Genomic DNA, 22,674 nt, shown 5'->3' with positions numbered 1-22,674 from the left:
GGTGAGGAATGGCAGAGTTGTGCCCATGTTCAAATATGGGATATCTACTATTTATCTCAGTCTCTACTGCCCTGCACAAAGTACCTAGCAGTCAACAAAAAATTACAAGGAAAAAAAATCTAGGGAAAAAAGGTCTTGGACCCAGTGGTTTTATGAGTGAGATTTATAATGATTTCTACTAAATCTTTGAGCAACACACATTTTGCTATCAAGGTATTCAAGAGTATTAAAACTAGGAAGTGGAGAAAAGAGAAATGGAATATTACAGAGGATTTCATAAAGTGGGCATAGAACCTGCTTTATATTTACAAGTCCCTGCCTATCATGCCAGGTGGTGTCAATGCAGGCAGTCAGATTCTGCCCTGGCTTGGGGCTTCTGCCCTGGTTCAAAGTGGCCACAGAAGTGTGGTCTTTCGGTTTTCCAAAGATCCCCAGAGAAATTAAACTTGCTCTGGCTTATTTGTGGATTTAATTGAGCTCTCTCTAGAACAAAATTTATCTTCCTGTTTGGCCAGTAGGACCAAATTTCCTCACCACAACTTTATTTACAGAAATACACTGCTGTCCCATGAGCCATATTCTGCCAATTAGATTTTTTAAAACATTGCTGGAAAATATAATTTGTCTTGATTACTAAGTTCCTCCCTCCCTACCCCCACAACTCCCAACAAATTTTGCACTCTAGGCGAGTGTCCCATGGCTCCTCCTAGTCCTGGTCTCCACAGAGTCCCTGGGCCAGAAAACCCACTAGGTTCCACCCAGGGTGAGTGGGGGTCTCACGTGCTGCTCTGACACAAGCTTACCTTACTGTGCCATGCACCTTTTGAGAAGCTGCTCTTTGCCAACAGCAACAACAAAAAAAAACACCTTCATATAAATCTTCTCCTGAGTGGTGGAAAGGGAGAGGTGAGGGGAAAGTTTCAAAAGCAAAGAAAACAAGAATGGGAAACAAGAGGAAGTGGCCAGTGCTCAGTGAACCCGCAAGTGTGAAAGGCTAATCCAGAAATCACTCAGTAGTCACCACCATGAAATCAGGCAGGGCTAACATCTCTTGCTACTCATATGCACACCTTCCCTACCTCCCACAAAGCCTCACTTCCTAAGCCAAAGTGACCTTCTGAAATCTGGCCAGTCTGCCTCAGCTCTTGGCCTCATGCCCCTCCTATGTAACAGCTTCAACACCCCATTAGTTTCCTTCCAAAGTCCCCACTGACTTCTCATTCACAGCAATACTCTTCCTGTTTTCAAGACAAGGGTATTGGCCCATGTGTCTGATAAACAGAAACTAGGGTGCATAGGGTTGTGAGAAGTTCCAAGGCATTTGTGTATTACACGGGAGAGTTTTAAAGAAGGGTGAGGTTTGGGGCCTCTGACGTCCACCGTAAGGTACTCAGTGTTCAGAACAATTCTCATGGGTCTGTCGTGCTCAAAAGAACAGTGTTGAAAGAGTGATTATGGTTTAAGATAGTTTGGCTGTCAACCAAATAACATGTTGTTGCTTACTGCCAAGTCAGACACTTCTGCTGATTGGTGAATTTTTAAGATGAAGAATAATAAACAAATAGGCTAGTTTAAAAGCAAGGTGTCATTTCCTTGGTGGATCTCTTGAGAAGGAGATGGAAACAGTGATGGGGGCCTTTGGTTTGGCCTCCACTGGGTCCCAGAACTTTCCTCTGTAGAGGTGTGAGCCATACTCCTCCAGCGTATCCATTTTCCCATCAGTTCCATACTGTCTGTGAACTTTGCTGAATCATCCGTCTCTCTCTCCCACAGTGGTTCCCCAGCTTTATTATTATATTATTGAGATGGAGTCTCACTGTCTCCCAGGCTGGAGTGCAGTGGAGCGATCTCAGCTCACTGCAGCCTCTGGTCCCCTGAGCTCTAGTGATTCTCCTGCCTCAGCCTCCCATGTAGATGGGATGACAGGCGCCCACCACTACACCTGGCTAATTTTTGTATTTTTAGTAGAGATAGGTTTTCACCTTGTTGGCCAGGCTAGTTTTGAACTCCTGACTTCAAATGATCCTCCCACCTCAGCCTCCCAAACTGCTGGGATTATAGGCTTGAGCCACCACGCTGGCCTGTGTCCCCAGCTTTAAATGGCCCCCTGTTCTCATAATCAGTGCTGAGTAGTGGCAAGGAGGAGAAAATGGGAAAGCTGGCATGAGAGAGAAGGCAGATCCAGAAGATAGAATACAGCTCAGGTGAAGGGCCAAAGGTCTCCTGAAATGATTCTTTAAGGCAACTTCTTAGTGTTCGACCGCCTCTTTATTACATTCTTTTTATTTTGCCCCAGCCCAGAAAATATGGCCTAATTTTCTCTTCTGTTATCACAACTGCTTTTCTGCTCAGGTTTCTTCTACCCCTTCAAGATGGCTGAAGAACAAGATGCTTTCTCTCCACACCTGTGCTGTTTCACTGTGAGTAAAACAAGCATACATCTACTTTCTTTTTTTTTTTCAAAAATGTTATTAATAATAGTGATTGTGGGGAAAGAGGGCATACTACAACATAAATAAGAGGGAAACTACAAGTAATAAGAATTGTTTAAAATTAAAAGTCATTGATTATAGTGATTCTTGGTCATTTTTGAGTCACAAAAGGGGAATGATGCTTATACAGCAGTGATCCATGTGGTTTAGAACTGAAGCAGAAAGATGACATTCATGTGGCCAACGAAAAAAAGCTCAACATCACTGATCATTAGAGAAATGCAAATCAGAACCACAATAAGATACTATCTAACACCAGTCAGAATGGCTATTGTTAAACAGCAAAAAAATAACAGATGCTGGCAAGACTGCAAAGAAAAAGGGATGTTTATACACTGTTGGTGGGAGTATAAATTAGTTTAGCCTTGTGGAAGACACTGTGGTGATTCCTCAAAGACCTGAAGACAGAAATGCCATTCAGCCCAGCAATCCCATTACTGGATATATTCCCAAGGAAATACAAATCATTCTATCATAAAGACACATGCGCAAGTAAGTTCATTGCAGTACTATTCACAATAGCAAAGATGTGGAATCAACCTAAATGTCCATCAATAATAGACTGGATAAAGAAAATGTGGTACATATACACCATGGAAAACTGGAGGCATAAGAAAGAACAAGATCACGTTCTTCGCACGGATATGGATGGAGCTGGAGGCCGTTATCATCAAACTAACACAGGAACAGAAACCGTATTTACTGCATGTTCTCACTGATAAGTGGGAGCTAAATGATCAAAACACACGGATCCAAAGAAGAGAAAAACAGACGCTGTGTCCTACTGGAGGGTAGAGGATGGAAGGAGGGAGAGGATCAGGAAAGATAACTCATGGGTACAAGGCTTAATACCTGGGTGATGAAATCATCTGTATAACAAACCCCCGTGACACAGGTTTACTTATATAACAAATTTGCACATGTACTTCTAAACTTAAAATAAAAGTTTAAAAAGTGGGTACATACCCCTCATACAGATATATTTTAATATATAATCTTCATATATATATGACTACACTCATAGCACATATTACAAAGCACACAAAAAAAGATCAAGTACTTTGAGAAAGTAAGAAAGTATGCACAACAATGACAACCTTCATAATAACTCTTCATAATAGCACATGATAGCCTAGCATCTTTTGCTTACAGTATGATGTTGGTTTTGTATTACTACTGTAAAGTACAATGGTGGCTCATATTTGCAGACTAGAACTATCTCAAGTTGCTATGATGCTCAATTGAGTTAACAAGAGTTCATAATCAACTAACCTAAGCTTGATGACGGCAACTGAATTTCCAGGTATACAAATAAACTTGAGAGTGCAGTGTAGTTCCTAGAAACTATACTGATCTCTGTTTTTATCTGCGGAATGGTGTATTATTTGAAAATGCGAGGGAATACATCTTTTCAGCCTAATTTTTCTTATAAATAAAATTACCATTTTAGCATTGGTAATTTCTTACCAGTGAGTAAAGTTTTAATTACTCAAAAAAAAGTTTTATGAGAGGCAAAAAGAGAAACTGAAGCAGAGTCACAGTTAAAAAAACCATAATTATTAGGTAATGTATATTTAATAAACATAAACATACAAAATAACCTCAACTTCATCAGTATTTCTCTTTTGCCTTTTAAGTTTTTGTTTATTTATATGTGTACAGATGTAAGAGGCACAAGTACAGTTTTATTACACAGATAGACTGTATGGTGTTCATTAGTAATTCTTAGTCATTTTAAAGGAGAAATATGGTTATCTGTGATACTTCCTATATCCATATGGATTTTTTTCCTTTTCTTGTCTGCTCCCACATATGCTACAAATGTTCCCAGCCCTTTCCCCTTGATGCCCAAAATAAATTCCACAAATACCTAAGCCCAGGAACTATTTTTAATTTCATATACATTTTATGTAAAGGAACTGCATCCTTCCATCCCTGGGCCACTTTCTGGATTTTGCTCTTCGCTACCTAATTTTTCACCAAAAACACACCACCACCACTACCACCAAAACACTGCTGTGGAATAATAGGAGCCTCCTCAAAGGGCATTGGAGGGAAAGGAACTGTCTGGCAAACTATAAGGCACTGGTTCTAGCGTACTTTCTTGGCATGGAGGAGAAAAATTATAAAAACACTTATTTGCTCGTATGTTCATGTGATCACAGGAATGAGGTCTGACCTGTCATAATCCCCAGCCTAATTTCTGCCTCTTTTGTCTAAAACAGAGAAGTCCAACTGTCTGGTGGGCAGTTCCCATTGAGAGCACTCTTCCTCCGTAACCTGATTCTTAGCATTATCCTGGGGCTCTAGCATCTACCTGTTCTTGGGACCCAACTCCTAGTGCAGATCTTTCAGCTGGGAGTCCTGGGTCTTCCACAGCTTTTTGGAATTATAACAGTCATGGTAATAACAATATTGGCAGGGTGGTTACGGATAACCTTCATAGGACACTCTCTCTGTGCCAGGTGCTGTCATAAATATTTAACATTGATTGTCTCCTCTGATTTCAAATTCCTAAGAGAAGAATATTTTTAGTTATCTACTGCTGCCTAAAAAATTGCCACAAAACTTACATATTTTAAAAATACACTTTTTTTAAACTTTTGACCTCTTTTATTTGTTAAAAGAGGCACATCCATATACATGAAATGATTTCATCATAATGCATTCACTAATTATGCCTCTTGCCATCTTGTGGCGTCCAGGATCCTGGCTGAAACATTTTATCCAACATTTCATTACATTATCTAACATTCCTAACGTGGGTTAATTCATAATTCATAACATTATCTAACATTCTTAACATGGGTCAGGAATCTGAGTATGACTTACCGTGGTCTTCTACTTCAGGGTCACTCAGTCAAAGTGACTTTTGGGAGTAGAGTTGTCTCAAGACTCAGCGGGATGAGGAATTTGATTCCAAGCTCATGTGGTCAGTGACAGGACGCAGTTCCTCATGGGCTGATGGACTAAGGGCCTCAGTTCTTCACTGACTGTTGGCCAGAACCTGTCCTCAATTCCTTGGCTCATGGGCCTTTCCAATATGGCAGCTTCCTTCTTCAAAGGGTGCAAGCCAAGAGGGCAATAGAGTCTGTTAGAAAGATGGTAATCACAATCTTTTGTAACCTAATCATGGAAGGAATTTCCTATCTATCACCTTTACCATATGCTATTGATTAGAATCAAGTCACTAGGTCCAGCCTACCCTCAGGGGAGAGGATTACTTACACAAGGACATGAATATCAGGAGGTGGAATCCTTAGGGATCATCTTAGAAATCTTCTATTTCAAGACAGGTTGGGGAAAGAGGGAATAAGAGCTGTTTTAATATGGCAAAGACAATATCAAGATTAGAAGATAAGGTAGTCAAAATTGAAGCTAATAAAGGTAAGGGCTGAGGGTTGGAATGGAGAACTACCTTACATAGTTTTTGATCTATAGTGTCTTTCTCTCTAACATCCATGTCTCCCAGCCCTAACACGAAGGTAGAGATAAGGAGATGGTGGGTATGAGACTAAAGGGTATATGAGGGATTACTAGAACATGCACAAAAAACTGCTTCTTTTCTTGGGAAAGTAAATGGAAAACAATGCTAATGGAGTAGTGGAGAGGAGCTGAAGATAAGCTGTCTGAGCAAAAGCGACCCAGGGTTTCTATGGGGAGGAGGCTTTTGGCAGGGACATGCTACAGTATCAAATAAAAAAAGGGCAGAGCCAGGGCATAAACCAAATCTGAAATAAGCTATCCACAATCAAAGACAGTCAGGATAAAGAAAACAAATTCCAGCCAGAAAACAGAAGGCTGGTTCTGGAAAGACTTTTTGAGGCAATGCTACATAGAGCAGAGGTGTGGAGGAGAGGACAGGGATTTTTAGCAGCATCTTCTAAAATGAATTATATTTCATAGGTACTTTATGAAAGGGGAAAAGATTGCAGGAATTTCAGAGCCCAGAAATCCGCCAAATTCCCAAAGCTCTGTCTATTATAATCCTTCTCTCCAGCACTCTCCTCCCCCTCCCACTCAAGTTCTTCATCTTGTCAACAGAACAAGAATCACGGAGTTCACATTCTGAACTTTTGTCTTGCAAATTTTCCAGTATCATAGTGTGGGGGCAATAAGTAGGGATTCGTTGAGGGAGGCAAGACAAACATGTGAACAACCTTGAAGAAACGCCTTTTTAGTACAGAGAAAGAGAGAAGGAATCAGGAAAGGATTCCTTACCAAACCACAAAGAAGACAGTTTCTTCAAGGAACGCTGACTTCTGCAGCTTTTAGAGGGGAATTGCTCTCCGTGGGGATTAAGAGACCAGTGCCTTTTAATCAAAGGAGGGCCAAACGTTCAAATAACTGGGAACAGCTGAGTATCCCACCCAACTCTGAAGAGCAAAACAAGAGCTACAAGAAGCCACTCTTCCCTGCAGTATACAATACTATGTTTTTTGGCTTATTCTCCAAGGATATTACAGTTACTTTCAATGGTTAATGAATAGCTTCTAAGTGCCTGCTTCATTTAATTGTCCAAAGGCCAGTGGGTCCCAGAGCGTATAAAGCTGCAAGCTGGCTAATGAGCTCATTCTCTTGGAGCAAGCGGGGAAGCAGAGGAGTGGCAGGGGGTGCTGGGTTCCTAAGGTGCAAGGATGCAGAACAGAAGTGGCCTCCTTCTCTGTGTTCTTGCCCTCCTGGTGGGTTTCCTGATGGTCTGCCTGGGGGCCTTCTTCATTTCCTGGAGCTCCATATTCAGCTGTCAGGAGAGCCTGATTATGGCCTATTTGCTCCTGCCTCTGGGGTTTGTGATCCTTCTGAGTGGAATTTTCTGGAGCAACTACCGCCAGGTGACTGAAAGCAAAGAAGTGTTCAGGCATGTGCTGGGACAACACCTGGCTCATGGGGCCCTGCCCCTGGCCACCGTGGACAGGTACGTGCTGACAGGCAGAGAGACCAAGGAGAGCTGAGATGGGCTGATTTGCGTAAGATCTGAGTAATTTCTGGTCCTACTATGGAGTGACTTATATGTCCCATGGGTTGTCTACCTAGAACCAAAGGTTTATTTTCAGGGAATTACTCTGATGTTGTTACTAGGAAGAATGGCACCATCTTGGGGGAAAACCATGATGTAGGGGCAACTCATCTCAGAGAAATCCTACCACCACCTTCAGCCAATTCAGAAACCCAGGCCCTTTTGTTATATCTTGGCAGCTGTCACTAATTAGTGCCAGGTGATAGTTAGTTACTTCCCATAACCTGGCTCTAAGGTTCTAAGGAAAGTAAGTCCCAGACAAAATTCTGTCACACAACAAATGAGCAAGCAGGCATAAATTGAGTCCTGGCACCTCTGTGAGCTCAGAGAAGTCCCAGTTTATTGTCCTTTTAGGTGTTGTGATCTCATCTTGCATAAACACATTCCTTCAGGGGAAGGTGATAATATTCTAGAGGTAAGATTCATTCCATCTCGCCACCTCACACATTAGGCTAGTTGTCATCAAAAAAACAGCAAGTGTTGGTGAGGATGTCAAGAAATTGGAACCCTGCGTATTGCTGGTGGGAATGTTAAAATGGTGCAACCACTGTGGAAAACAGTGTGGAGATTCCTCTATACATTAAATATAGAATTATCATTTGATCCAGCAATTCTACATTCTGAGTTTATACACAAAAGAACTGAAAGCAGGGACTCAAGTGGATGCTTGTACACCAACGCTTGTAGCAACATTATTCACAATAGCCCAAAGGTGGAGATATCCCAAATGTCTATCAGTGGGTGAGTAGATAAACAAAATTGGTATATACATGCAATGGAATATTAGCCTTAAAAAGAAAGGAAATCCTGGTTCTTGCTACCAATTGGATGAGCTTGAAAACATTATGCTAAGTGAAACAAGTCAGTCACAAAGGGCAAATCTTGTACGATTCCACGTATATGAGTACTTAGTCAAATTCATAGACACAGAAAGTAGAACAGTGGTCCCAGGGACTGGTGGAAGGAGAGACTGGGGACTTACTGTTTAATGAGTAGAGAGTTTTAAGGTGATGATTGTAGAGCAACATGAGTGCATTTAGTGCCACTGAACCATACACTTAAAAACAGTAAATTTTAGGTTATATATATTTTACCGCAAGAAAAAAAAGATTCAATTAATCTTATAGTCAGTTGTCAGGCAATAAGAAACCTCCTAATTCTTGGCTAAACACAGGACTATTTAGGGATAAAACCCTAGGCATCATTCTTAAGATACAGGCTATGAGACTGTAAATTATTTTGCCCTCTTCATGCAAGAGCAGAAATTATCTAAAATATTTTAGCTACTCCATGTATTTTGAAAATAAGTAATCTTACCCATGAGGGTCCACTTTTGACATCCTTTATGCTAATCAATGAGATAAGAATTATGATAACCAAAACTTATTTCCAATGTTATTATACTAGCCAGCAGAGTTTCTGGATTTGATTAAAAATTAAGATAAATAAAGTGATTATAGAAGATGCCTCTAGAGTGATAATTTCTTTTTTGTATAAATGTTTGATGACTACCTCTAGAATGTGAATTCCTGATAAATGTAACTGATTGCCTTTTGGATATAGTTTAAATCAACTAACACATGCATAATATTACGGTATGCTGAAACGTTTGAAAATAAATTATGGACATTGTGACACCCCCATTTTACTGCCTCTTTCTGCTGCACATAACTAGATGCTCATTCCATGCTAGTAAGTCAGCCTGGGAAGTCACATTTCTCCAAAGCATTTGCACACAAAATGGATACCCAGGTTGAGATATCAAAGCCAATGGGTCTCTAGCGATGGAATTCAGGCGTCTGGGAATGTGGATGGCAGTTGAAGGAGGGTGGGGTTGAGCGAGGTAGTTGGGATTTGGGGAAGGCAGCAGTCATCCTGGAACCTTTTAAATCACATCAGGGAACAGCTCACCTTTCTGTGTAAAATGCCTTTACACATGTGCCCTGTGACTCAGCCTTGGCTATTCTGAGTGAAGGCTGAGATTTATGCCTTACAGTAGGCAGCTTCAGCTATTGGCTTTGGGCCTGGTAACATTTGGAATGGAGTTGTGGCTACAAATGGCAGGCCCTGTTCTGTTGTGGTTACACACCATAAACACTCCCTGTAGGCACTGGAAGGACTCGATCTATAAATACACAACTCAAGCAAGCTCACCAGTCTCTCTTCCTCCCCTCTCCCCTTCTCCCAATCTCATTCGTGATGGAGAAGCCAGACGATTTAGCAATTAGCAATGCTGTGCAAGATGACCAATGAGTATATCAGCCCCCGAATGAATGGCTGCTTTAGCCTATTGACATAGAAAGGGCTGCACCTGAAATCTGCATTAAGTTGTCAGTTGATATCATTGAGAAATGAGTATGTTTGTATGTTTTTTTGAAATTAGCTACTGAGTCTTGAAAGGGTGTTAGGATAGAGTCATGGCATATGGTATAGTTCAGGGATCAGCACAAGGTTGGTTTTCATTCATGATTTTGTTGGCTGTGATGATAAGAGAAAGTGAGGGCAATGGAAGGAATGATACCATGTGAGAATGGGAGCAAGGACGTGGATGGACTACGTACTCGATAGAGTGAAGTTTCCAATCCAAAGTCCCACATCCTCTACTGTTGACAAGGATCTCACACTGAATGGCCCTGTTTCTATGAGTGAATGAGCAATAGAGAAGGAATAGCTTGGAATAACCGACTGGGAAAAAAATATGACTAGAAGCACGCATCCTGTGGCCGATAAAAAGGTTCCTTTGGAAGAGCAGCATATTTTTAAAAAACTGGTGATGCCAGAAAGAAGTACATCTGTTTCAAAAATCCATGTTTCTTAACAGTTTAGCTTTGCACAATTTGAGCTGAGAGAGGCAGCCGTCTGCCTCTTTGGCATTAATGCCTAAATAACGCATGCCTGTTTGTGCTGTTTTGTTCCACAGGCCAGACTTTTACCCTCCAGCATATGAAGAGAGCCTTGAGGGGGAAAAGCAGAGCTGTGCTTCAGAGAGAGAGGCCTCTGGCATTCCTCCACCTCCGTATACAGAGACGGGCCTGGAATTCCAGGATGGAAATTACTCCTACTCAGAGGCCCTACCATCTTACAGAGAGTCCATAGCTGGCCTGGTGGTAACGGCAACTTCAGAGGATGCCCAGAGACGAGACCAAGAGTGCTGAGGCAGAGGAAGCTCCCCAGCACTCCTGACACCTCCGCTGTGGGTAGCAGCTACTGATAACAAAGGCAAACCAGGGACTGTGGGAGGAAAAGCCATGTCAGGAACCCCTCATGAGGGCTTACAGAGGACATGACAGCCCTGAATTACAGATGTACTTGGCCATGCCAGGGCAGGGCAGGCCAGGGGCCCTGGAAGGGTGTGGCCAACACCAAGCAGACATTTCAGAGGATTCACACTACTCCTAACCCCGGTAGGCCTTGGGCCCCCAAAGGTGTTATTCTGAGGGCTCTGCTTACAGAGAATCTTTCTGCTCTCACTCAATTTCCCTCCCATCACCTCAGCTCCAGACAGGGAGGAATTGATGCTGGCTGTCAGGACAGCCGCATGCCTTCCTGTACTATATCACCTAATAATCTCAAAGGGAAGGTTTGTTGTTTACTTTATTGATTGTTCAGTCTTTCGTTTTGTTAGCTTGTTTCCTAGTTACCTCCAGCTGACTCCTGAGAGAGGCAGTACTTCACATCCTGGGAGATGCACCCTTGGAACCCATGAATGTTATTTTGTATTATTTTATTTTCATGATGTGTTTTTTTTCTATCTAAAAGGAAAATGAATGTAATATTTGCCTTCAAGATGGTTCAAACACAAAATGTTAAATGAGTTGTTTTTTAAAAGAGGTCCTTATAAGTAGACATGATAAGATTGCTTATAGATCCAAATGGAAAAGACAGAATACTTATTCATCATGGAATTCCAGGGTGTAGGGTGGAACTTGTACTGGCCATAGATGGTAGTAATATACCATTTTATATAAATCTTATAAAGTTTAAAAATATTTATATGTAATTCAAAGAATCCCCATATAAATCTCTAGAATTTGAAACATAAGAAATTCTAATGATATATGTTCATCATTAGCAGGAAACTTCTTGTGTCTCATGATATAGACCTTGACTTTTAGATTTGGGACATGTATTTTTAAATCCAGTGGTTTCTCTTCAACTTTATTATATTTTGTTGTTTTGTTTTTTAAATACAAGAAGACAAGTCTAGTGGCAGGGTGGTAGAAAGAGATGCAGCCTGATGCTTTTGAACTTGGGCCAAGAATCATCATCTCTCGGGGCCTCAGTTTTCTCCTCTGTCAAGTGAGGCATTCCTGCTGGCTTCATAGTTGTAGAATGCCTGTTATATGGCAGGCTCTGTGTCATGAGCTTTTCATGAGTGTTATTTAGCCCTCAATCCATCTTTAAGAGATAGGCACTATTATTACTCCCATTTTACAGATGTATAAAACTGAGATTTTGAGAAGTTAAGAAACTCTTCCAATAACACAGTGACTTCTAGGAGGATGAAGAAGCATTCCCTACAGGGACATGGGAGGATCTACTTACTTCACACTTTTGAGCTCAGTAGCCCTGTCTTCTTTCCTTCTAGAGAACAGTTTGGATTTCTTTCTCTCTTCAGAAAATGGCCTACCTGATGTCCACACCTACCTGGACATCAAAGTAAATCCCATGCCTTACACTGATCCATGGAACTGTGCATCAAGCTGAGACTTCCTGTGCAGAAAGCTTGCATGTCATGTACAAGCCCTTCAGCCTATGTCACGCAACAAGATTTGTCCCACAAAGACTGTGGATGTATGCTGCACTTAGATCAGTAAGAGCTGATAAAATCTCATTTTAATAATGACTGCCTGTCCGTTTTCAAGGACATTTAATAAACTCAAGAATCCTGGGTGACGCCAAACAAGTTTTTGTTCTAGGGGACAGGCTGACACCTGGCAGAATGTTTAGTGTTGGGATTTACTCAGGGTGGCTGGCAAAACATTAGGTAAATATTAGGGAAAGTTATAAGATTATAGTCTCAAACCTTTTGGAAGGCTGAACGGTTTTAATGGAATGGGCTGAAGGCAGCCAGTTCATTACATTAGAATTTTAAGTCATAAGATAAGATTAGAATAATAAAGCTTCCTCAGTTAAGTCTGTTCACCCCACATCCCTTTGTCTCTACTCTGTGTACTCATGTCAACTTTGTGCTGGATGGTCCTCTCAGGGGGAGGTCGTAGGGGAATTACCCATTAATGGTGTTTACTCTAGGCCCCAGAACCAAGACCTTGTATCACTCTTTTGTATGTATGTTTTTATATAAAAAACTGCTCATCGTTACTGGTCATTAGAGAAATGCAAATCAAAACCACATTGAGATACCATCTCACACCAACTGGAATGGAGATCATTAAAAAATCTGGAGACAACAGATGCTGGAGAGGATGTGAAGAAATAGGAACACTTTTACACTATTGGCGGGAGTGTAAATTAGTTCAACCATTGTGGAAGACAGTGTGGCAATTCCTCAGGGATCTAGACATAGAAATAGCATTTGACCCAGCAATCCCATTTCTGGGTATATACTCAAAGGATTATAAATCGTTCTATTATAAAGATACATGCACACGTATGTTCATTGCAGCACTGTTTACAATAGCAAAGACTTGGAACCAACCCACATGCCCATCAATGATAGACTGGATAAAGAAAATGTGGCACATATACAGCATGGAATACTATGTAGCCATAAAAAAGGATGAGTTCATGTCCTTTGCAGGGACATGGATCAAGCTGGAAACCATTATTCTCAGCAAACAGACACAAGAACAGAAAACCAAACACTGCATATTCTCACTCATAAGTGGGTGTTGAACAACGAGAACACATGAACACAGGGAGGGGAACATCATACACAGGGGCCTGTTGGGGGATGGGGGGACTAGGGGATTTTAGCAGGGGGTGGGAGGATTGAGGAGAGAGAACATTAAGAGAAACACCTAATGTAGATGACGGGGGAATGGATCCAGCAAACCACCATGGCATGTGTATGCTTATGAAACAATCCTGCACAATCTGTACATGTACCCCAGAGCTTAAAGTATAATAAAAAAAAAAAATTTAAACAGTCTTTTAACCATGTTAATTATCCCCAAGTGTGTTGACTTAGAACCTCTGTTATTAAATCTATACTGAATAAATGAGAGGAAGACAAGGAATAGTGGTCAGTTAGCTGCAATCGCCCTCTGAGAGCAGCTGACAACCATCCCTAGCCCACTCAGATTCCCTGTATTCTAGTGTGTGTTAGTGCATTCATTCATCCAGTCATTAAGTCAGGGTCTGCAGGACAGACATCTGCAGGTGACGATCAATGTCTCAGGTGTTGACCCCAACAAGATCAATGTCACAAGTAGTGACCCTGATGTGATCAACATCTCAGGTGGTGACTCAACATGATCAAGGTCTCAGGTGGTGACCCCAGTGTGACACTTGTCACAATTTAGTGTGTCTGGTTCCCTAGTATTGCCACTAAATGCCTCTCTTGCAAATACACACACATTTCCAAACAACCACCCTGGGTAGGTGGTGGTCCTGCCCTGGTTGAAAACTAGCAAGTGATATTTAGTGTTGCTTGCCATTTTTCTGCAGGCACATGGTGTAGTGAGGGAACCCCTCTGTAACAGCAGATCACCAGAGTTACCCTAACAGTTGCCACTCTACCCATAGTTTCCTCTAGGATTGACTCTTGTGGTTCCCATGAAATTTTGGACCTTTAAAGTCATTTACTTTTTTCTGAGATGGAGTCTTGCAGTGTTACCTGGGATGGAGTGCAAAGGCACGATTTCAGCTCACTGTAACCTCCACCTCCTGGGTTCACTCAACTCTCCCCAAGTAGCTGGGATTACAGGCACATACCACCACACCCGGCTAATTTTTTGTATTTTTAATAGAGACGGGGTTTCACTATGTTGGCCAGACTAGTCTCAAACTCCTGACCTTATGATCTGTCCCCCTTGGCCTCCCAACGTGTTAGGATTACAGGCTTGAGCCAATGCACCCAGCCAAGTCATTTACTCTTAAAGATCAGTCTATAGCTCCATGTTTGTTTGTTTTTTCTTTTCTCTGTTGCCCAGGCTAGAATACACACTGCCCCATCTCAGCTCATGGCAACCTCCACCCCCTGAGTTCAAGCTATTTTCCTGCCTCAGCCTCCTAAGTAGCTGGGATTACAAGCATGCATTACCATGTCTGGCTAATTTTTGTATTTTTAGTAGAGACAAGGTTTCATCATGTTGGCCAGGCTGGTCTCAAACTCCTGACCTCAAGTGATCCACCCACCTCAGCCTCCTCAGCCTCCCAAAATGCTTGGATGACAGGTGTGAGCTACCACACCTGGCCTAGAGCTTCATCTTTAAGAACATAAAGAACATTGTATGGGGAACAGTGACTTCCTGCCTCTCACCTTTCCTAAGAATTAGGCAAGAGGACATATATGTATAGTTCAGCAAAAGGAGTTTGGAATTCATGTAAGGCTAAAATAATATCTTGGCAATGTGAATCATAGCAGGTTCCAGAGAGTGACTGTGTCCTAGAGCCACAAAGGATCTTCTCTTAAGAACATACTGAACAAAACTCTGTAAAAATAGGCAGCTATGCAGCTGCTTCTTCCAGTGGCTGGGCCCAAGGCTTTGCTCTGCCTGACATTCACAACCTTGTGCTTGCTTCAACCCCATGCATGCAAGCCAACTTCTCAGGAGACCCCAAGCAAGTCTCCTCTCCAGCCACCCTAACCCTCACCTCCTAGTCTGTCTTCTGACTTCACTCACCTTTGATGAAATGATATAAATGCTTATAAATCCCAAGAAACTCTACTCTTGGAGAAACCACTCTTGTGCCACCATCTCTGAGTTTATTGCCCCTCTCTGTGTATTCCCACAGCACATTATTTATGCCTCTCTTGTAACATTTTTGTCTACCTGATTATTTGTGTATGTTTGTCATAGCCTCCTATTCCCAAATTATAAACTCATAAGATCAGGAATAATGTTTTATCCATTTCCCTGCCCCATCTAAAACAGAACTCTGCCTAGATGAGTTGCTCAACCAATGTTCACTGAATGAATGAATGAATGAATGAATGAACACAGGGATGGATGAATGGATGGATTGATGGGTAAATATATATTTGGGCTCCTGGACACACATAACTCCATATCAAAATAAAGAAATATAATTTTTGTGTAAGGACTAATTTACATTTGAACTTACAAGTTAGAGATAATTAGAAGTTCAGCAATTTGAGAAAATAAATAAATATTTTCTCCCCTAGAGCTGATACCCCTAAGAATACATCTTAGTGTCCCAACCAACACATCCATGATTAATGAACACGTGGATGGCTAGCACAGACGTCCACTCATGAGACAATAACCTGAGAACCAAAGCTATGATGCTAATTTTATTCCATTGGTGATCAATCTTGAAATTGTTTTCTTTCTTTCTTTTTTTTTTTTTTTAAGAATTTCAGCTCAAGCCTACCTTCCTATTATTTTGCAATGAAAACAGTTACAGTGGAAGTCTAGATGCCATTTCAGTTTCTGCTGACTCCCAAAGGCAGCTCTGAGCAACTTACCTATTCTGTTCCATTTAATACATGTCTGTAGTCATAACAGTGAAAAACAGCCCTTGAAGTTATTCCAAAAGGCAGATTTATCAGGATAGGTGACCAGTACTGGAGTTTCTCAAATGGTGAAACAAACAAAAAAGTAAAAACCCACAATCATTGGATAAGGTTGAGATTAGGAATTTCTTTTTTATTGGCCACTAAATGTCCTAGCAAGTTTCTGACAAAAGCATAGACGGAAAATGGAAACAAATACCTTACTGGGAATGTTTCCTTGTTTGCACTAACCTTGACTACAGCAATAATGCATTGCTTAACAGTCAAAGTGCACCAGGTCATCTCCACAAATGGCAGGATAAGTGACTGTGCCGTTCCCAAGGAAGCAAAACAGATGCAAACAGGTCCCATGCACCCGGTGTCCTGGCTGAGTACAGAGGAGGTTGCTAGAGCTGCAATACTCTTTTCCCCAGTAAGGAAAGCCAGCTGTGGCCCTCTGCTTGCCGGCAGGGGTCCCCACCCTCCCCTCCATCATCAGGCCCATAGCTGTACCACCAATTACATTTTCTTCCAGCATCCACTTCATTTCCTACATTTACAGCATTTCATCCTCTCCTTTTGCAGCCATTACAAATAAGATCAGAACTGTGTCCAAACAAGTGCATTAAGATAGGCTCTTACCGGCAAAGTCAGAGAGCTCTCACACATGGTGGTCTTTTTGTCTTCTCAGGAGGAACTTGCATAAACCCATGTACCAACGTACACGATGTAATCAAGGAAAGGTTCCCCCAGATTTTAAGCATTAATTACAGAGACTTGTCAAGAAACTTCTTCCCACCTTCACACCTGAATGGCTGAATTTGAAAAAAGGCATCCAGCTTTAACAGCTAAAGTAATATTATTTACAAAATAAGAAGAAAACACCTATTGATATATTTTGTTGGAAGTGTGCCATTGCGATTTGTAGAAAGCTTTAGAAGATATGTGAGAAGGTGGTTCAGGGATGTTGGGAATGGGATGGGGGAGGCAGGGCCATCAGGTGTGTGTGCAGGAGTGAGGTGGGCTATTAGGAGTTCTATAATAAAACCTTCCCCCATTGTAGACCTGAGCTAGGATGAAAAGCTAAACCCTCCTCCATGTGAGGCGTGTCTCCTTCTGCCTGTCCAGGGGTACCTGGTGCTTAGAGTCAGTTTAATCCTTGCACTATTCTCTCTTTGATTTTAGAACATTTTCTAACTTGGCACCAATGATGCACAGATGCTGTGATTAACAGCTTCCTAGCCCAGTCATTGTGAAAAGGGGAGGTTCTTTTGTGTGATAAGATGTAGATATCAAATGACAGTTCAGCTTTAACAGACAACTAAAGACCCTGTTGCATTTGGAGGAATGGGACAAAACCATAACCAAATGGATTTTTTTTCTTTTCCCACCCACCCTCCGCCCACCAAAAGCAAAATATCTTTTCTTTTCCCGAAGTCATAAGAGGCACAAACAGGTAGCAAGAAGGCATCAGTGAAGCATCTCCCGCTGAGCACTCTCTTTGGCCCTGGTGAGTGATCTTTCCTCCATTCAGGTGATGACAGTGGGTCCCCTCCGGCCAGTTCTCTCATGAATCTGGGATATTTTCAGTGCAATGGCTATGAGAGGGCTCAGCACTGCCTGTAAAAGGAAAAAGAAAGTCTGTGAACAACTCAAGTCTGTTACAGTTTGCGGCATTAGGATGAATTTCTATCATAAGCATCTGAACTCGGATTCCAATTCGCTGTTTACAGGTAGAGTCTTCATGAGCAGGACATCTGTCCTCTCTCGACTTTTGCTTCTTCCTTCACCAATGGAAGTTGCAATGGGCAGGGAAGGATAGTAGGGGAAGAAGGTGATCTCCAAAGCCTTAACCAGCAGCTCAAGAAATTTTTCAGTAATAGGAAAATGTACAACCCAACTACCAAACATGAGAGCACTGTATGAAGACAGCATTGTGAATTAAGGGAGTTCAGAAAACCCCCAGTCTTCTGCTGCTACACCCTCATCTCCACCACACACACACACACACACACGCACACACACACACACGCACACACACGCACACACATCCACACAAGAATAAAAGCTCATTCTCATTCTTCATCTTAGGGCCATGGATTTAAAGAAGCTACAATCCTGATGTTTCTGAAATGACAGACCAATTCATGGGCCAGTGTTGCAGAAATTATTGATGTCTTCCCGTCATGTAACACTGGGCTTATGAGGCACTTCAGTGGGTTCTGTGGAGGGGATAGGCATGCTTTAGAAGTCTAAGGAATAGGTTCTTAGGAAGATGAAGGACATGAGGAGGAAAAAGACTCATTTCTTTCTTATTGTTCCATGGGATTGAGGCATTGTCTTCCGAAGTGTGGAGCATGCAGCCATGATTTTCAATGATGCGGGGACTTGGTATTACTAATGAGACAGTGAGAAAATCAGTCTATTTTCCATTCTTCTTCAATCCTTCTGATTTCATCAAGGAGAAACTCTGTTTGCTGACAATCTTTAACACTTTAACCAAGACAGTACATGCCTAGGCAAGAATTACCCAGCTAGAAGGTAAGGTCACTGCATGTTTTTATTGAATTCATGTTCATGATGTGCTTTTATTTATCAAGTGGTATTGTTTTTTCCATGTAGAGTACTTTTTATAATATATAAATAGATTGAAGTAAAAACAAGGTGAGTCAATTTCAAGACAAATACCGGCCATGCATGGTGGCTCATGCTTATAATCCTAATACTTTGGAAGGCTGAAGCAGAGGATCACTTGAGCCCAGGAGTCTGATAACAGCCTGGCGACATAGAGAGACCCCACCTCTACAAAAAATAAAAATTAGCCAAGTTCAGTGGTGTCTGCCTATAGTCCTAGCTACTCAGTAGGCTAAGATGGGAGGACGGCTTGAGCCCAGAAGTTCAAGGTTACGGTGAACTATGCATAAATGCACTCCAACCTGGGTGACAAAGTGAGACCCTCCCTGTCTCTAAAAAGAAGAAATAAAAACACATACTAATATAGAGATACTGATAGAAAACAAGTTTGGGTAATACTAGAACAAGGGAAGAAACAAAATTCTGTAATTCAGGAAAATAAAGCTTGCATTTTGGGAGTGAGAGGGACTTCAGTTACTTGTGGGCCCTAACCTATTCCCATACATGAAGGGAGTGCACGCATTCCAATTCATACAACAGGAACACTAGGAAACACACAAGGTACAAGACAGCACAAATAGTCCTTTGTGTCCTGAGTGGCGTGTAGCTACAGAAGAGTCCTAAGAGATGTGAGCCAGCCTTGTTGTGAGGGACCTAAATTCTAGGGTGGGGTGTAAGGATTTAATTCATTAGGCAAGGGGAGACACTGAAGTGTTTTGAGCTGAAAGGTGACTTCAGAGCTGTGTTTTGGAAAGATGGATCTGAAAGCAATTTATGGTTCCATGTATTAAATTATCTTAATCTACAAAGATGGCTAGATGGACAAGCTCACACTGACTCTTGGAAGCTAGAAGAAAAATAAAAATTAGAATGCAAGAAAGTGGTACTTTCCTCTGGTTCCACATTGATCATCTTGATTCGTAAAAACAGAAGGGTTTCTTTTCCCCTTAATAACCCAGTTGGTGCCCAGAAACATTTTATACGCACATTTTGCCAGGACATATCCCATGTGATGCCAAGATAGAGGCATCTCTATTCTTTAGGAACAAAGTGCCCATTTTGTACAGAAATTCAATTATTAGCTTTTGCTCCTCTTCCTGTCTTTTCTTCCCTCTTCGCTGCTCCCCATTTTTGGTTATGTAATTCTTCAGTAATACCTATCAAAGAAGTTAAACTTGGACAGAAAAAGAGAGTGAAGTTAAACTCAATGACTTTAGCTGAGGTTTCAGAGGGCAAATAGAGATAAATGTATAATATTCTATTATTTTCAGAAAATGCAGTGAAAATAAATTTGAAACTTACAGAACTAAAGGATTAAAACATATTCAGTTTTACATCACTGTAAATTTCAAGATTTTTTGACTCCACATCTTTAAGTGGTGGTGCCTATTGGCAATTTCATCCTTGTGCAAACATTATAGAGTATACTTACACAGGCCAGGCGTGGTGGCTCATGCCTGTAATCCCAGCACTTTGGGAGGCCAAGGTGGGCAGATCACGAGGTCAGGAGTTCAAGACCAGCCTGGCCAATATCTCGAAACCTCATCTCTACTAAAAATACAAAAAATTATCTGGGTATGGTGGCACGTGCCTGTAATCCCAGCTACTCAGGAGGCTGAGGCAGGAGAATCACTTGAACCTGGGAGGCGGAGGTTGCAGTGAGCCGAAATTGCACCACTGCATTCCAGCCTCAANAAAAAAAAAAAAAAAAAAAGAAAAGAGAAGAGAAGTGTGTACTTACACAAACCTAGATGGTATGTATGTTTTTATTTATATATTATTTTTCATATAGGAAACCAAATGTTCCAGCACCATTGCTAAATATCAATCATTTCCCCTACTTGATTCACAATGTCAATATCAAGTGCCATGTATCAGGTTTCTAAGATATCAGGTCCTACTGGCAGAAGGGTGGGAAGGCAAGTTTTAACTAATACTGTAAACAACGGAGAAGTTCTCTTTACTGGTCTCCACTTAACTCTACAAATTAACACACGCTTTCCACTTTTTCGGTAAAACACCCTGATTCACATCCATAGGTCACTAGATGTCTGTGACCACTAGATCACTCTCTAATACACTCACCTTCTTCTACCTTCAGCTGGAATTATGTGTTTATCAGGAGTCAGTTAAGTTTGTTCCCAACATGTTAATGCCTATTGTACTTATTATTGAGACTATGCAACTTAATTAAATGCTAACCAATGAAACGTGAATGCAAATAGACTTTCCTATGAAAATTAAGTTGAGTGTTTTGGAAAGGATAGATAATGGTGATTAGCTAATCCTGTCAAATTAGATGTGGGTGAGATACTATAAAATATTGGGGAGATATTTTAAAATTATAGAATAATTATTTTTTCAGACTACTTCACAATTGTCTTTAAGTTCCCACTGTAATATAAAAGAATCAAAGACAGATTTTATAGATGATGAATTATGAGTGGAAATCTTTTGAAAAAAGAATCACAATGGCAAAGATTATGCAGATATTAAAGAAAAGGCCTTGGACCAAAATCAAAATATTGGCAAATGCATGTACATTTATAAATTTTATGATAAAAATGTAATAGGATATGTGTGTGTATAGTGACCCACTTAACTCTCTTTCTGGATTCATCAACCAAGCACTTGTCTCCTCTCCTGGTCATGTCAGAGAAGACAGATCCCGTGGTGCTTTATTGCAAGCTGAAGGAAAGAAAACACCATATGAGGAAAGCCCTGAACATGGGGACTCCCATCCTGAGCCGAGAGCCCTGGGCAAATTCAACACAGATGCCATGGAGTCATCTGCCTTCAGGGAAATATGAGTGTTTGGGAAGAAGCACATCAGTGATAACCACCTCACTGATGTTCAGTCTTTGCACCCATTTCCCAGGAACCACAGAACTTCTTTAGATTTTGCATGACCCTAGGAACACCTGAGAAAAAGTCCCTAAAAATACCAAAAATTGAATTTTTTGGCCAGCTTCAAGTTAACTTCAAGTTAAGCTCCCATTTTAACACTAATAAAGAAATGTATTCTTTCTTCCCTGAGTGTATTAATTAAATAGTCAAGTGTCACCCTGAAGGAAGCACTAAACATGGAAAGGAACAACCAGTAAAAAGAAAAAAAAAAATAGTCATGTGTCACTTAATGATGGGGAAACTTTCTGAGAAATGCATGTTTAGGCAATTTCATCTTTGTGTAAACATTATAGAGTATACTTACACAAAGTTTTTGTTTATATATTGTTTTCATATGAGAAACCAAATGTCCCAGCACCATTGCTAAATATCAATCATTTCCCCTACTTAATTTTCAATGTCAATATCAAGTGCCACATATCAGGTTTCTATCCTTGCTCCATTCCAGTCCTATGGAGCCACCATGGAATATGTGGTCCGTTGTTGACAGAAGCATCACTATGCAGTGAGTGATGGTATATATGTGCTAGAATAAGTGGCCACATCATGAGGGCAGAAACTTTGTCCTATTCGGGGATAAGAAAAGTATCTATTGCTTAGGAAATACTCAATACATCTTTGTGGCGTAAATGAATGATATATTTGATGAAAAGATGATGAAGCAGATAGAGACTGCTGTGGACATTCCCGGAGGATGTTGTGTACATGTGGGAGAGTCAGCAGTGCTGGATGTTTAGTCATGCTTTTCTTCAGGAATCACAGCACTGATACATGTAAATCTCAGACACTTCTCTCATATTATCAACCATGTCTCATGGGAGGCGGGAGTTAATTTTTCAGAGGCAATTGGAAAGGCTGCTGGAATGAGGAGCAAAAAGCAGGGTGATAAACTGTGGATGTGAGTTTTCCAAGGTGGAGCTGGAAGCACAGAATTTCAAAACCAGAGAGGAACGTGGATTGGTATAGTTTGATTTCTTCATGGC

General features: G+C 41.2%; 2 protein-coding genes across 3 annotated transcripts in view; one reads left to right on the top strand and one right to left on the bottom strand.

Annotated features, from left to right (window-relative positions):
* The first annotated feature begins 7,064 nt into the window (after positions 1 to 7,064).
* TMEM252 (transmembrane protein 252) lies at positions 7,065 to 11,337 on the top strand. The gene is made up of 2 exons (XM_017543422.2): positions 7,065 to 7,407; positions 10,430 to 11,337. Exons 1-2 carry the CDS (start codon positions 7,130 to 7,132, stop codon positions 10,662 to 10,664), a joined length of 513 nt encoding a protein of 170 aa, XP_017398911.1. The 5' UTR covers positions 7,065 to 7,129; the 3' UTR covers positions 10,665 to 11,337.
* A 4,941-nt stretch (positions 11,338 to 16,278) lies between these two features.
* PGM5 (phosphoglucomutase 5) overlaps positions 16,279 to 22,674 on the bottom strand; it is a 177,007-nt gene continuing 170,611 nt past the window's right edge. For both annotated transcript variants that reach the window (XM_017543420.2, XM_037743818.1), the window contains one exon: positions 16,279 to 17,770. In XM_017543420.2, the coding sequence (XP_017398909.1) occupies positions 17,681 to 17,770 (90 nt within the window). In that variant the 3' untranslated portion in view covers positions 16,279 to 17,680. The remainder of the gene's footprint in view (positions 17,771 to 22,674) is intronic.

Source organism: Cebus imitator, unplaced genomic scaffold (genome assembly GCF_001604975.1).
Source record: "Cebus imitator isolate Cc_AM_T3 unplaced genomic scaffold, Cebus_imitator-1.0 Scaffold155, whole genome shotgun sequence".
Lineage (NCBI taxonomy): Eukaryota > Metazoa > Chordata > Mammalia > Primates > Cebidae > Cebus > Cebus imitator.
The sequence above is the reverse complement of the archived record's forward strand: the minus strand, read 5'-3'. Positions and strand labels throughout refer to the sequence as shown.